Raw genomic sequence first — 17,101 nt, forward strand, 5'->3', positions numbered from 1 at the left:
GAACGGACTGTTTCTCCTATACTTGGTGGTGTTTGTCCGTCGACCTGAATTGGCAGGTCCTCCCCATATTTATAAACTTGCTTCGCAAACGCAGAGTGCATAACCTTTCGCTTATATTATCAAAGCCGATAACAGCAGGTTTCATTTTCTGGCAGACTAAGAAACCTACTCCGAGCACATATGGTGTAGCGGCTCTTCTCCAGGAAACCGGTCCCTGTCCATCGCATCTCTTGTAACGCTGTTACATCAGCCTTATATTGGGGCAGGGTATCGACTAGCTGCTCAGCAGCATTCAGTCTGTTCAGGGAGCGCACGTTCCATGAGAAAATGCGCAAATCATTAATATGTTGCCGTTGCCGGGTTCGTTGTTGTGGAATCCATCATGCCCGAGGCGCCTTTCATGGCTTCGTAACATCGGTTTTCTGTGTAGGGGCGTCAGCCCTACCCAACCCCCAACCTGGAGGACCAGTCGGTAGATTTTGTTCCGTTTTTAGGCTTGAGCGGCTTGCCTTCATCCTTCTTCGTCTGCAGTTTTTCATAAAGAAAGAACTCCCAGCGATCACCATGAGGAGGTGGAGATAGGGTTTGGTAGTAGAGCTGTTGGTGTTGGTTCAGCAGGAGTTTCCCAGGTTTTATTTTCCATCGTGGGTACCAATCCACGTTTCGCCCTGGGACCTGTACTACCCTTTGACCGCCTGTTGATGGGTAACCAATATCTCTCCTTGAAAACGCTGCTCTGAGTGGATTTCAGTCAAACCTTAAGCTTAAGATTTCAGACAGATTCCCGGTGTTGGTAGTCGAAAGGAATGTAATGAAACATTCAGAACATCTGTAGCGCTTAATTTCAAGACATTAGTTGCACTAGCGCGTGCTCTTGTTAAAGTTTTGTGGGAAACAAAACCTTATTAGAATCGAGACGGTGTCTGTCTGTTTTTTTTTTTGTTTGAGGAGGTGGAATTCTTCGAAAGACATTGGTCTGGACACAAAAGCGTGTAGGAATTTACCCACTAAAACCACCCCCGACTCCCTCCCTGCCCCGCGGAACCACTATAAGGTTTTACATCACACGCACGTGACCGCGCTTTTCTCCTTTCCTCTGCCTTTCGCAATTTATCTTGAATAGATGCGATCATGGAGTTGACCACATTCCATTTCTCTTGATGTGCTAGCATTTTTGACACCAGATTTTCTGGTACCAGCATGGTATATATTCGCCATCTCATATGCCAAGATGTCAATCGGCATCATTCCAGAGATGACGAATGCTACATCATCTGAGACAGTCCTGAAGGCAGAGCATACCCTCAGAGCTGTCCTCCTGTAGACTGCATTCAGTTTGTTAGTATTAACTGACATCCGCAACGCCTCGCTTCAAACTGCTGTCGCATAGATCATGATTGAGGTCACCACTCTGGTATAAGCAACCTAGAGGTATGCCGTGGCCCTCCCAGGTTCAGCATCATCCTCGCCAGGGCCATACCGGCAGTGGATCATTTATAACAAGCATACTGTACGTGTTGCTTATAGCTGAGCTTTCTGTCTATCACCACCCCCAAGTATTTGATGGTTGGCTTGAAAGTGATGATATGATTCCCGATTCTAACACAGGCGTAATTTCTCTTCCGGCGCTTCGTGATGAGGACCGCTTCTGTTTTTTCCTCCGCCAGCGTCAAACCAGAGCTCTCTAACCAGCATTTGACAGCACTGATTGCCTCGCTTGAGTATAACTCAGCATCTTCGAGATGCTTTACGACAACAACCAGTGCTATGTCGTCAGCGTAACCCACCACTGTGGCTTCCTCCGGAAGGGGAAGATTAAGTACATCGTTGTACATGATGTTCCACAGTAGTGGGCCCAATACGGAGCCCTCTGGGACACCCGCGGAAACAACGTACTCCTGGGGTCCGTCATTGGTGTCATACCAGAGCCTCCTTTCAGTTAAATAACTATCGACGATAGCAGCGAGATAGGCGGGAATACCAACCTTCGCTAAAGATTTTCGTATTAGATTCCAATTAGCCGAATTGAATGCATTTTTCACATCCAGGGTTACTAGCACGCAATATTTGCCCTTTCCGTGAATTGTATCTTCGGCCAAGCCAGTAACCAATTTGATGGCATCAATGGTTGATCTGGCTTTTCGGAACCCATACTGCCGATTTGAAAGGCCGCCTTGGCTCTCAACAACCGGGAGTAATCTATTATAGATTACCCGCTCTAACATTTTCCCTACCATGTCCAGAAGACATATGGGTCGGTATGACGATGGTTCACCTGGAGGTTTACCAGGCTTAGTCAGAAGTACCAATTTCTGTCGCTTCCATACCGCTGGAAATATTCCCTCGGGCATGCACGCTTCGAACAGCTCAGCGAACATGTCCGGCCTGGATTTCACGGCAAGGTTAAGGGCCTTATTCGGTACTCCGTCCAGGCCCGGCGTTTTATTGTCTCCTATTCTGCTGCAGATCTCCAGCAGCTCGTCTCTGGTGACTGGCGGGATTGCCGTCACATTCTCCTCTTGCTGGGGGAATAACCCCTGGATGATTTTTAGCAAGAGGGTGGGACACGTGATCTGCGGAGATGAACGGCCTCTGAATCGTCCCATCACGATTCCGTAAGCTCTCCCCCACGGGTTTATATCCGCTTCTGAGCAGAGCTCCTTAAAGCACTCCCTCTTGCTTCGCTGGATGCCGAGCTGGACGGTTTTGCGGGCTGCCTTGTAGGCGCACTCTTTCTGCCCTTGATCGACTCTACTTACCGCCCTCTGAGCCGCTCTTCTGGCTCGGTGGCAGGCTGACCGAACACCGGTCAGTTCATCATTCCACCAGTAGTTTGGTCGTCTACGGGGGAATGCGCACCTCCTAGGCATGGACGCGTCACATGCTTTGGCGATGCATTGAGCCAGATGGACGGCTCTTTCCGTAGAGGCACCTGCTTTATCAGGTTGATCTAACCACACCTCTATGAAGGTCTGTCCATCCAAACTGCAAACCAGCCTGAAATCTTTTTCGGTTTCGGACATGATAGTTCTTTGCCCTGAGGCTCGACACATGTCTCAAAGAAGATTGCCTGGTGATCGCTGTGGGTGTTGCGTTCGCTGACGCACCAGGACATACCACGCGCCAGCGAAGGGCTGACAAAGGTCAGGTCTACAACCGAGCCTGACCCCCCTTTCTGGAAGGTGTTTACAGCAACTACGTTAGCCAAAACTATGTCCATTTGCGCGAAAGCTTCTATTAGCAGCATTTGATTCTCTGCTACCCCACTCTAGGGCCCAAGCATTGAAATCACCAGCAATTACCTTTGGACTTCGTTCCCTAGCGTCGAGAACAAGATTATCAAGCATTTGCTCGAATTCAGACAGTGTCAAACTTGGTGGGGCGTAGCAGCTGTATACATATACACCACTTATTTTCGCCCACACAAAGCCACTGGCTGCCTGACTTGCAGTACATTGTATGGCCTGTCGACCACAAGCCCATATCGCCGCTCCACCAGTCGAATCTGTGACCCATACGCCCCCGTGACGGTTTCTGTGCGGCTCACTTATGATGGCGATTTCCATCTCAGATTCGAACGTGGTCTGCTCAAGTAAATCCTGAGCGACCTTGCAATGATTGAGGTTTATTTGAATAAACCTCATTTTCTTATTGCAGTTAGCGACTTCCTAAGTTCGGGACATTTACTACTTCCGGCAACATGCCGGTTATCCTGTCCTTCTTTCACTTCGCACAATAGGCATTTGGGGTCCCTATTGCACTCCCTGGCAATATGGCCCTTCCCCCACACCTTCTGCATCGATCGGATCGATCAATGCTGGTGGTGCATACCTTGGCGAAGTGCCCAAACATGAGGCATTTAAAGCACCTCTTTAGTGAAGTCTGTTCTCTTAACCGGCAAACAACCCATCCAATCGGAACTTTTTTCGGCTGCCAACAACTTCTGCGCTGTCTCCGCTGGTACTCGTATTGTGGCCGTTTGAGTACCGCCATAGGCTTTTCGTAAACTCACAACAGACTCCTCTGCAAGTTCTTGCAACTTGAATTGATCCTTCAGAGCAGTACAAATTTCTGCTTTTGATGTTATTTCATCGAGATCCTTACATTGTATATGGATCTCATGTTTTTGGGCACGCGCTGCGACATTCTCCCCAAGTGAGTCCTTCACCCGAGTGCGAAAGTCATCAGCCTTGCCCACGCTGGATCTTTTTAGCTCGAACATGAGATCCCCTTTCTGGGTTCTTCGGATTCGATTCACATTTCCGCTCAGATCTATTAGGTCGGGATCCGCTTTGACCTTTCTGAGTATCTCCGCGTAGGACAGATTGCCCTTACTGGAGATAACAATCGCATCTGGACGGGTTCGCATTTTTGCTTTTCCTTTCGCGTTTTTGCTCGTAACCTTAGTCCATCCATCGTTTCCATTCGTCTTGGGCTCCGCAACACTGGTCGAATTTTCTACATTCGCTGTACGCTTTCCTCCTTCAGAGCTATTAGTGATGGTTTTCAGAGTTTCCTGTCCGCCTTTTTTTCTCTTAGGCGCCTGCTGAATTAAAGGATCCTCGCCTTTTTCACGTATTCGTTTATTTCGCGCTGATTGGTAGTGGGTCGCTTGTGGCACTGTTGGCACAGCGGGGTTCGGCGTATTCTTGGTGTTCTTTTCCTCCATCTGCCATCTGTTATAGAGGACTCTAATAACCCTCACCATATTCTTTATGGCTTGGTGCACGTTGTGCTTGCCCTTGATGAACTCAGACAACTCAACTATTTTTGCCCCACGCTGGATAAAGGGTAATTCCTCCGGATCGGGACTCCGCTCCCTATAAGCCCCGACAGGGTTACTCCTTTTGTACGCGCTTGGTTATTGATCTTGCCTGTGCTTTATCCTTCATCGTCTTTAGCATTGGTGGAGATCTCAAAGTTGATGAGCTTCTTTTGAACGGATACTTTTCTTGTTCCTGGAGCACCTCCTGCTGCCGCGCATCTTGAACATATGTCCTGGGTGTTGTCACGGTTTTTGTCGTCCAGTTCATCCTTGGTTGTTCTTGCTACTGGTGTTCTCGGTAAGGTCGTACTTCGCTTGAAAACTTCCTTCTCCAGTTCCAAATCACTTGTAACATTATATGCCAAGGTGGCCAAGTTGTCAACCACCGAGGCACTGCGGTCGAGGGATATCGACGGCCGGGAGCCCGCTTGCTCACTCCCAAAAGCCGCCGGTACTGGGGTTCCGAGCCCCGGCACCGTAAGTTTACTCCTTCTCTCGTCTTCCATGGTGGTTTTATGTTCTGGGTATCCTTCCCATAGCCATTTTGGTCCAGAGATGAGCAAACACTAGGCGATACACAGTCAGAAAAGAAAAGTGCATGAACACATATTTACACATCAATAGGTATGCCCCAATCCGAAAGCTGGGGTCGCGCCTGATGGGATATCTGGCCACTCCTCAGAGGTCTGTCTGTCTGTCTGTCACGCCCGATTTATTCGGAAACGGCTGGACCGATTGTCACGAAAATTGATGAGAGTATGTAATCTGGTGTTCCCTTTACATGCAGTAAGTGGCGCCATTTTGTGTTAAATTTAAGGGGGCTCCCCATATATGTGAATGGAGGGTGCATTTTTTTCACAAAATGTAGCCACGTGGGGTATCAAATGAAAGGTCTCAATTAGTACTTTTCGAAACTGGTTCAATATTTGATTTTGGGTGAAACATAGGGGAGTGAGGGCTCAAAATATGACTCCCAAAAAGTGTAACAGGTCTCGTTCTCAGAACCTACCCAACCGAAAAATCTGTAAAAAATCACAGTGATCCATCTCTACGAAATCTAGGCCTCGAAGTATATCCGGTTCCGATATCTGTATAAATAAAGTTAATAATAGTATATTTCCACATTTTAGAAATTTACCCGGCACCCCCCTTATGTTCACCCCGGAAGTACAAAATGTGGCATGCGTGTAATGAAGAACATAATGCACAGTTTGGTCAAGTTTGAAGAAAATCCAACTATTATTAACAAAGTTATAGGGGTGAAACTTCACATTTTTTGTGAATTTCGTGCACTCTACAACCTGCATGACGTCATCATATATCAATTCGTCAATACCACATCGAAATGAGTTCTTATGAATTGGGTGGCAGACAATTATTCTGTTTTAGTTTTTTAGTTATTTGTCAACCAGACATGTGTGTATGTAGGTATATAATATATGCGTGCTAATGAACTTTGCGGGTAGCGCCTAATTCAAATAGATATAAGAAGTAAATCGGAAATACGGGTACGATCAATTTATATACGTGCATATATGTGTACAGTATTCGGAAATAGACAGTTTGTCTATGGCTGTAATATGTACGTATGTCTCGTAGTTTGGAAAAATATGAAAGATTATAATAGTTATCGTTCCGATGCTTGTAGTTCTTCTAAATAAAAGTAAAACTAGGTAGCTTTCTCCTAATACAATATATTTTAATAGTTAGTAAATACGTATTTCCAGAGCTACTTAATCTCTTCCTCAGTACTTAAGTTACTAAATCATTAGGAAGTTTTCCCTGATTTTTAAATAAAACAAATTAAAGGTCTGTAGGGACAGATGATAAAAAGATCAGTATGTGGGTATACATTCTAAAAGGTAAAGAGAAAAACGTAAAAAGGTCCACGTGCAGGTAGGGATAATCTTATAACTTTTGGGTTGATGGCCATCAATTATCAATAGTTAGTGGGTGGTGCGGTCCCTATGTTTGTCAGCGAGTTTTTTAATTAGCCTCGATGCACAATTCCCTGTATCTGTGTTTATCAATTTTGCTGCATCCTTTCGCAATATTTCTAAGCTCTCCCATGCGTCCAAGGTGTGTGGTTTATTCACTTGTCGTACCAGCTCCAAATTTGGCCTCGTCACAGAATGACCCTCCTCGATGTCGTGCATCGCAACCGAAGAACGCACCGTGTTGGCTCCTCGTCTTTCTCCCTTCGAACTTCCTTTAGGTGTTCTTGGAACCTAGTCGTGATGAGGCGTTTTGTTTGGCCAATGTAGACCATCTCGCAATCATTGCAGCTGATCTTGTAAATCCCACTTTTTTCCTCTTCCGTTAATGGGTCCTTTTCGCTCCCTAATTGTCTTTTGAGGGTTGCGTCTCTGCTTGATCCGACCACTTTTATATTGTATTTTCCTAGGAAGGATTTTATTCTATAAAAGTCTTTAGATAATGGTATGCTCACCCATTTTGTATCAGCTAGAGTGCTTTCTTGCTCGAACAATGTTGAATGTTGATTCTTCCATATCTGGTCTTGCTTTCTCTTAATCAGTTTTTCGATTATTTCGACCTGGCGGGCCATCAAAAATGTGTGAGGCCGAGCGATATCCTGGTGGAACACAACACCATTCCTGTCGATCAATTCCGGCCACTTCTAGTCAATCGCCTGCTTCAAAAGGTCGAGTTGCTCACAGTAGAGGACCGAATTGGGGATCTGGCCATAGTTGAGCAGCTCATAGTGAATTCCTTCTAATCCCACCAAACACACAGCAAAACCTTCCTGGATGTCAATCCGGGCTTGGCGATGATTTGGGCCGACTCGTCGCGCTTCGACCACGATATTTTTCGCTTGAGGTTGTCGTACGTGATCCACTTTTCACCACCAGTCATCCATCCACTTCAAAAATGGGTCCAATTCGTTCCTTTTCAGCAGTGCATTCCAGGCGTTGATTCGGCCCGAGAGATTTTCTTGCGTCAACTCGTGTGGCACCCAAACATCCAGCTTTTTTGGAATCCAATTTTCTGTAAATGGTTCCAAATGGTTTTATGGTCTATACCCAGTTCTTGGCCAATCGAGCGAATGCTCACATGACGGTCTACTTGGATGATTTCGACAATTTTATCGGTTTCCATGACGATTGGCCTACCAGTACGGGGTGTATCTTCGACATCCACTACACCAGAACGAAATCGATCGAACCAACGCTGTGCTGTGCGAATCATTACAGTATCGGGCCCATAAACTTCACAAATTTTTTCGGCCGCCTTTGTTGCACTTTTACCTCTCAGGTAGTCATCATCATCAACGGCGCAACAATCGGTATCCGGTCTAGGCGTGCCTTAATAAGGAACTCCAGACATCCCGGTTTTGCGCCGAGGTCCACCAATTCGATATCCCTAAAAGCTGTCTGGCGTCCTGGCCCACGCCATCGGCAGGGTCTGCCTCGTCTTCTTTTTCTACCATAGATATTGCCCTTATAGACTCTCCGGGTGGGATCATCTTCATCCATGCGGATTAAATGACCCGCCCACCGTAACCTATTGAGCCGGATTTTATCCATAACCGGACGGTCATGGTATCGCTCATAGATTTCGTCATTGTGTAGGCTACGGAAACGTCCATCCCCATGTAGGGGGCCAAAAATTCTTCAGAGGATTCTTCTCTCGAACGCGGCCAAGAGTTCGCAATTTTTCTTTTCTTCTTCTCAGGTAGTAAAAACGTAAAATGTGAAGAATTTCTTGCTTGGTGGACTCCATCTTTGACCCGCTATAACTGGAGACTGAAACGTTCGATTAAGACACTGTCATACTTGTAGCACGGATTGTCGTCTTCAAATCGCCGTATAGTATGACCCGATGCGACAAGTACAACACAAGATATGTTTAAGTGTCGCTATCTATTGACAAAATACGACATTTCTTTTTCCCCAACTCAATATTTTATCCATAACCAACAACTAGCGGATAGAAGAATGGTTCCACCTTAGCCTTGCTCTGCTGACTGTTTTGGCAAGTCGGCTGTCCCCCAACTTTGTCTTTGATATAGCCCGCAAATTCTTTGGATTGCGTCGTTATTTATGTTGCCAAAAGCACCTTCTTTATCCTGGAATAGAACGAGCCTATGCTGTTTTTAGTAATTTCGCCATTTAGCCATGCCCACCTCGTGAGTGGCTAACCTGGTAAATTTGGAGGGACTGCTGTCTACAGTTGCTTTTGTAATCGGCAATATCCCCTTAAAGCCAAGTGACTTTTATGGCGAGAAGCTATTGATAGCGCACTTTATTATTTGTGAATGAACTGATTTGAAATTTGTAGCCACCCCATACTGGGCATTGCTGCTCTATACTGTGGTCTGCACTATAGAGGAAATACGTACTCGCATTCGCGCTTCCATTGTCTTGCTATATCCGCCCCAAAGTCCTGCTTCATTTCTTCAGAAAAGGCACAGATCTATATTGCTCGGACAGATCTTACTTTATTGTTTTATCTTGCCGTTGGAGCTTTTGATTTTGATTCAACTTCGTCTTTCTATTGGCATTTCTTTGGTCTGAAGACTATCGCTTTCTATAGAGTCCCTACCGTTGTCTGGTCTGGTTAAATTCAATGCAGTCGGATCCCCTACGGTGTATACAATTCTTGGGAATCATCATTTTTAAGGTTTTGTGTAAAAAAAAACCTTATTAAAATCGATTCAATGTTTATCTGTCTGGCTGTCTATCTGTCACACGCATTTTTCTCCAAAATGGCTAAACCGATCCGAACGAAATTAGGTGGACAGATGAGAATTATAAAATTCCACGCATACAGCTATTGGCATAAATTTAGGTGGAGTTTAAAGGCGGCTCCCAATACATGCAAAGGGGGGATTCAACAATTTTTTTCACCGGATATAGTCATGTAGGGTATCAAATGAAAGGTCTCGATTTGTACTTTCCGAAACTGGCATGAATTGCAAAGTGTGTGAGTAAGAAGTCAAAATCTACGCACTTAAAGTGAGACAGGACTCATTTTTGGTAACTACCCAACCTAAAGATCCGAAAAAAATCAGGGTGGTGTGCTTAGATGAAATCTAGGCCTCCAAATATGTCCCATTCCGATATCTGCTCAAATAAACTTACAAATAATAAATTACTACTTACTACTTTAAATTACTATTTTGTAAAAATTTAGTGAAAAACCCCCCTTAAATTCATCCTAGGACTTCCGAATTTCGTACCGGAATAGAGGACAATATTTCGTACATACGTACTAAATTTCGTGGAAATCTGGCAATTAACGCCAAATTATAGCAGTTCAAACTTAACAATTTCGCCCGAATTTACTGCTTCCAAAGCCATGCAAATAAGATGCTGACGTCATAATTAACCGGAATAATTGACATTCGCGTGAAATATTAAAGTCGCATTTATGAAGAATCTACTTATCTGCAGCCCTTTTTAAGATTTTGTGTAAAACACTTATGTGAAATCTAATCTTCGAGAGATGTCCTATTCCGGTATCTGCTCAAAAAATTTACTAATAGTATATTATCAACTTTTAGAAATTGAGTAAAAAGCTCCCCTTAAGTTCATCCTAAGTGTACTAAATTTTGCACCGACATAGAGGACAGCCTCGTGCATAAACATGCCAAGTTTCATGAATCCAACTATTATTGGGAAAGTTATAGCAGTTCAAACTTATCAATTTCGTGCTAATTAACAGCATTCTAAGCCATACAAATAGATGCCAATAGAATTTTTAACTATGTGAAACGGAACTGTCAGGCTCATCGCTCCTCACATTTTCTTCTTTTTCTTCAGCCTTCAGTTCACAAGCGGGGTCGGCTCGTCGTGATCGGTTTCGTCATTTTATTTTATCAAATGCCTGATCAGGATGTAATCGCGAGACCTTCAAATCCCCATCCAGTGTATCATGCGACCATTGTTTTGGCTGACTTTTTGGTTGCTTACCATTGACTTCGATGTTCTGATCAATACTGGTTGTTGAATTCTCGTTAGCGTGAATTACGTGACCACACCATCGAAAACGCCTCTCTTGCAGTTTTTCCATGATCTGTGCTAACCCATATCGATCGCGGATATTCTCATTTCAGACGTGATCAAAACGTGTCACGTCACCAGTGCAATGCAACATCTTCGTCCCCATTACCGCAAGACGCCGTTCATTATCTTTTATAGTCGGCCAACACTCAGAACTACAGAGAGCGGCAGACGGACGACATTGCAGTAAATTTTAGATTTGGGACGTGCGCTGATACGTCGATCACAAAGAGCACCAGTTGTGGAATGCCAGGTTGCATTAATGCGTGAAACAATTTCATTACGCAGTTCTCCATTGGTTGAGAGCATTGACTCGAGATATTTAATTCGCTGAGTTCTGGCAATGGCTTCTGGGCAGGTTACTGCCGTTGAGAGAACTGAGCGATTTAAATATCTCGAGTCAATGTTATCAGCCAACGGGAACTACGTTATGCTCCTCACATAGGGAAATACAAAAGCTTTTATACCTGAAGCGTCAAGCTTCCGGTTTCCTGACTTGTTTATTTTTTGAGAGATATAAAAAACATGATTTTTTCGTTTGCAAGTCCGTATCCACTTGATGTCGGACCGGACCATATGGAAAGCAACTTACCCCCTTTTTTTGGTTCGCGGGCCCCTAGTTTAGGGCTTAGTACCCAAACTTCAAAATATTAGGCGAAGATCGCTTTGCGGTTGCTTACCAGGGCAGAGACAAATCGTCAGGCGCTGCCTCATATCTGCCCTGGGAGCAGCGTGACCGAAGCGGTTCGCAGATTTTAAATACTACTTTATATACATAATCTGCAGAATATGAAATGCGTATGATATTGAGCTTAAATCCCTGTGATATATGTGTTTTTAGAGGAGTGGCCTAACCCTCTAAAAGTTTTTGCTGGAAGAAGGGAATACTCAAAGGACTAAGGTTGGGGAAATCTATAAGCATTTCTATTTTGAATTTTGACACAATTACTTTTAATACGAAACGCCGTTTTGTCCAAACTACATTTTTCAGGTTGGCCGAACTCATAACTCGAACAAATCTTGACCGATTGACCTACATTTTTTACCGTATATTTCTAATTGTATTTCGCCTAGATGTACGTGGGATGTTTACGATGCCTTTTTTTATGAATAATTTTCGGGCTATTTTTATCGAATATTTTGGTTTTTTTTTAAACGTGCTCGTTTTACAAAAGTTGGAAAATCAGAAAATCCTATGGGTTTATATACAAATATATATGCAAAAGAAATCTTCATTCACTATAAATTTAAAATTCTAGGTGAAATTGGTTCGGTCGCGGGACCTACAAAGAAGAAACCGTCGTCGAAGAAAACCTGTGTAACCGCCATTTGCTTTTGCATTATCTTTAAAAACAAAATTATTTATTTAGTTTATCCTATGTAGAAGTAATAATAATTGAGAAAATTTATCACAATTCTAATTTATTGCATCCTCCCGCTGAACAAAGCAGGCTTACTTATTATGCCGCTACCGTGGCCCAACCCTTAAAATGTACTTCCTCAAGCCTGGTATACTCGGTATTGAGAATGTTATAATGACCGGCGCAATAGCGGTCATTCGACTTTCATACCATTAGCACAAGAAATAGTGGACTGCCTTTTAATAGTTACAAGTCTGCCAGGAGCATCGGAGCCAGTCGTTAGATTTAAATCGCCTATTAAGGGTCTTTTAGTACGTGGTTGAAATCTTTGACTCATTTCAACGAACAGAAGGCATCCTTTGTAGTTGATGGCATGGTTATCACCGCAGGTATCACATTTCCTCGCAGAGAAGCGATACGATGAACTTGTGGCGTGTTTCTTTTATCATCATGCTAAAGTTTGAATTTCCAATCCTACCCCTTTAAGGAGAGAGGATAGGGACGGTATGCAACAGGAAGGGGAAAATCCTTCCCCTCCCCCCCCCCAAAGTAGGGCTATTTCCTTGTCAAAACGGTAGGGTTAAACTTCCAACACCATCCCTGCAGGCGGACAGGACGGCTTTGAATGGAGAAGTGGAAGATCTTTTCTCTCAAACCCCGTGGATAATTCGCGGCGATCACTCCCTCCCCCCTTAAAAAGTAATGCCACTTAAAATGGCGGTTTGATGTCCTCATGGCAAGAAGACTAAATACAGGAGGAAGAAGTCAAGTAACTAGGTGGTCCGGAATGTCATTGCGTATTCTTGTGGTAGGGACGAGGTAGCTAATCGCCCTGGGACCTAACCGCCCTGTTTTTGTGTGTCCATGACGCCTCGATGGTTTTCTTGTGTGTGTTTCCCCATCTCATGTAACAAACCATAAACAGAACAATACTACATGCTCGCAGCCATTTGCTCGAAAATCCGTAGCGGCACACTAATGCACATTACATACACGACACTAAGACTAAACCTAATGCGCGGAATTTTCTTCGCACATTTACTGTTAAAGGAAAGGGCGATGATTTTTTCCCACTATACAATTTGGAACAATGCTTTGGGAGATGTATATCGTGTGTTTAGTCTTCTTAAATCATGGTAAAGTTTGATTTCTCAGCATCACTCTAGGAGAGGACTGCGATAAGAAAGTTATGTATGAGGAAGAAGAAGGTCCGCCTTTTCTAACACAGTTAGAGAATGGTGGTGGTTTCTTCTGCATGTAATCCCACTCCTCTCCTCCTCCCCGGGAAAGATTTTCAAACTTTAATAACATATAAAAAACTCGAATTTAAAACTCCATATCTTTCCAACCATTCCGTTACTATTACTGGAAATGAGTTCTGATTTTTTTACATACTTATACAATTCTCTCGCTAAATTATTTATTTCTAACCTTGACCTTCCTTCATTTACTCTATTAGATCGCTGTTCGTTTTGCGCTTTACCTTTGTGAAGGTTGCCCCTTTTTAATTATTATTTATAATTGATTTGAAATTAAATATTCGATTGGAATAGTGAAATTATGGGGCGAATAATGACCTCTGACCTGCAAATAATATATGAGACAAATTAGGCGGAATGAATTGCAATCATCAATTATGGTAAAAGTCAGGTATCTAATCCAAAGGGTTTTTTTTTATTAGTCCAAAAATCATAAAATTCAAAAATGTTGTCATGGTTTACACTTTTATGTATTATTTATTTGTAACAGTTCCCATCTTGTTGAAAATGGGAATTGCTAGCATGTAAGATAAAATTATGGAGAGGAAATTTATTTTGATGATAACAATGCTGAAAGCATATTTTATATCGCCAGTAAGCAAATAGAGTGGAATTATTACCCCATTACTTTCGATGTGTACGTCGGAAAATTAATGGTCATACTTTTCTCCTTTTATTCGCCTAGAGAAATGAATAGAAAAGACAGATTTGAAAAATATTTTAAAGCTTTAAACTTTCGCCTAACGCATTCTCGTAAAAGTTCCGTATATTTTTATAATAGTTAATGTTGCAATGAATTTAATCACGTGTTCATTTTAGTGGTTTGTTATTCTATACGGACAGGACTATGTAGATATGTGAAAATTTGCAGTTTCCTAAAGATATAAGTATAAGAGGTTCCCTTCCCTGAGGGACATTAAGAGAAGGGTGACGATCGAGTTACTTGGTCATTGGCATTTCGTTCATGGGATTTCATCAGAAAATCAATTATAGTGTGCATTTCATGAAACCCATCAGATATTCTGCACTGATTGAGAGCTTACAATTTATGTAAGTATGAACTTCCTTGCATTTTAAGGACTATCTGCGATGATAATACGAAAAGCCTATGTAAAGTTTCGCTTTATTATATTGTCAACTCGGTTAGTGAGGGGCAGACTCCTCCTATCTACGTCTTTAACGTGGTTATTGAGTAAAGGAACAGAGAAGGATCTTATCCGAAACCTAGAAAATATGATCTAAACACGAAACCACCTCGCAAATTCCTTACAAGGGCAAATTCAACTTTAGTTCAAGCTACCAACCCCCGACTTCATAATATTTAAACAATTTACTGGGAACACTATTTGCTTCCAAACGGACTGAATTTTTAACTTAATATATTCCAAATGTTTATGAGGAAAGTGAAACTAGATTAATGAACGCGAGGAACCCAAAGCCGGAATAAGCACTGCAGGCGGGCGAAAGGGTGCTCGGGGGAAAATCAATTGCACAGAACTGAATTCTGCGAACTACAAAACCGCTTGTGTAAGTTGCGTTGGAAGCAATGAGTTCATTTAACTATGTATGATATTTACATTTTTGTCGTTATGCACAAATGAACCATGCACTTTGCGCAATCTGCATTTTATATCGATTTCTTCCTGTTCCAGTTGCAGATGGACCATTATTGTCGAGGAGGATATATTGTGGTGGAACATGAGGTGAGTTAGGTTCGTACCTTCTTTTTGTGAGTGCTGTCTCAGTTTTGTCGCAAGACATCCATGGTTCTGTGCTGCCTAGTGTCACGCTTTCCACAAAGCATTAATAATTCGTGTAATGGTTTCGTGTGATTTTTATTTTCCATTGGTACGTTCAGTATTTTGTCTCGTATGACCTTGTCTGTAAATTAATGATACCATATCCATTAATTTGTTGAGTCATTGAAATGCATTTTATTTACCATGTTTAAATGTTGTTTTTGGCTCTCCCGAATTCGGAGGGAATCAAATGTCTATAAATGTCAAGATGTGATTTATGTTGATTTATGTGTATTTGATAAGTAGGAAGGAGCCACTACTGTATTCGGCATATTGGTATTGACACCTTCCGAGTATTATTTCCCATAATCACGAGTATATTTCCGTGGAGAGATTTCAAGTCTTCGATAACTGAAAGCTGGCTCACCGTCAAAATATTATTTAGCGCAAAATCGTACACAGAAGCAGACCTGCAATGGATACTAAATTAAGGAAAATATTTCAAATTGTCCTAATTAGGCTTTCATACATGAAATTTGAAACAACTGAATATAAGATAATTACTATTTTTTAGGATGCCTACTGGTTTGGTGGGGTGGGAAGAGTATAGCCAAATAATTATCCCGAATGACAAAGAGGTCCCGAGGGACTCGTGGAGGAGATTCTATAAAGAAATGGGAACATTTTACGACGGGATGCCCTTCAATAGAATTTCAGCCGGAAAACAGCTAATCTAATAAGAACAGTGGAAGGCTCGCAAGAACATACAAGAAACGTGAAAATGAGAATTGAGGGAACAAGGAATCCTATTTTTGTAGTAGTATCAAATTACATAACTACCGCTTGGAAGCAGACTGTAATCAAGCTCAGGCTTACGCCTCATTGAGGAACACATTGAGCTGAAGCAGATATGCTCCCCCTCCACCAGAAACATAATGCTTTTCAATTGAAAAACACTTCGGCTGGTATTGAAGACTAAGAACCGACAAAGAGGAGCTAACCTAGCTTTGAAGGACACAGTAGGCGTCTTCGATGCCAGCACCCTTGGATCAATAGTGCCAGACTACTTGTCTCTCTGATAGGAACGGTTATCATGCCTAAAGTTATGCCGATTACATCTGGAAAATTCCAATAATTTCAAAATTGGTGCGATAAGCCCTGAGTCTAATAGAAGCGTGGTCTGAATGGAAAAATCTTACGATAAGTCCTAATTGGGCCAGTCTTCTGGCATTCATCATTGCTTGAACTTGAACTGAATCAGTCAAAACATTTGAGCGTAACCTCGTGGAACTGATATTAGCATTCATCTTCATTCTTTAGGGCCGTAGCTATAAACCGCTTTCTGATTCCATAGAAGGGTCCCGCTACTTAATTGCTTTCTAAACCAATACCCAGACGTTATTGAGCAAACCTGGGATATTCCGTCTATTAAGGCATTCCGACAGTCGGACACTCTTACCTGGTTCAACCTAAGCGTCCTAATAGTGGCTTGGCTGTGGGTCAGAATAGCAATATTTAGGCCCTATATTTCCTTTTTAGGTTAAAAAGTATCATCTATTTATGACCTGAAATAAACTAGTGTGTTATCCATTGGTTCAAAGTAAAGGCCGGCCAAAAAAGAGATGTTTGATGCGATAGATGGTGATTTGAAAATCTTACGAGTGCATCCTAATCAGGGAAATGGCGTAACCGATCACGGCGAGCTGAACCCCCTTGTGATTGGGACAAAGGCTAAAGAAAAAGAGTAGTTTTTGGTCAACAGTATATATTTCCTCGTTTAACTTTAGGGCAGTTCGTTTGGCGGTCTTGCCTGGTAAGTCTGCTGTCGTGAATATGAGAGATTACGCAGTAGAACTTTGATTCTAATGCAGTTGTCTAGGATCTTCTACACTATTTTGACTTGACTTGACTTTAGGGTGAAAAGGATCCTTTTGCTCCCTTTCGGAATTTTGTC

The 17,101-nt window shown here is 42.7% G+C and overlaps 1 protein-coding gene across 7 annotated transcripts in view; it reads left to right on the plus strand.

Annotated features, from left to right (window-relative positions):
• The window catches only part of LOC119646808 (small conductance calcium-activated potassium channel protein), an 818,793-nt gene that overhangs the window by 595,870 nt on the left and 205,822 nt on the right, over positions 1–17,101 (plus strand). For 4 of the 7 annotated variants that reach the window (XM_038047402.1, XM_038047404.1, XM_038047400.1 and 1 more), the window contains one exon: positions 15,061–15,111. The exons of 2 other annotated variants lie outside the window; for them this stretch is intronic. In XM_038047402.1, coding sequence (XP_037903330.1) covers positions 15,061–15,111 — 51 coding nt within the window. Of the gene's footprint in view, positions 1–15,060; positions 15,121–17,101 lie in introns of those variants that run through there. One more of the 7 variants, XM_038047408.1, reaches the window with a different exon arrangement.

Source organism: Hermetia illucens, chromosome 1, assembly GCF_905115235.1.
Source record: "Hermetia illucens chromosome 1, iHerIll2.2.curated.20191125, whole genome shotgun sequence".
NCBI lineage: Eukaryota > Metazoa > Arthropoda > Insecta > Diptera > Stratiomyidae > Hermetia > Hermetia illucens.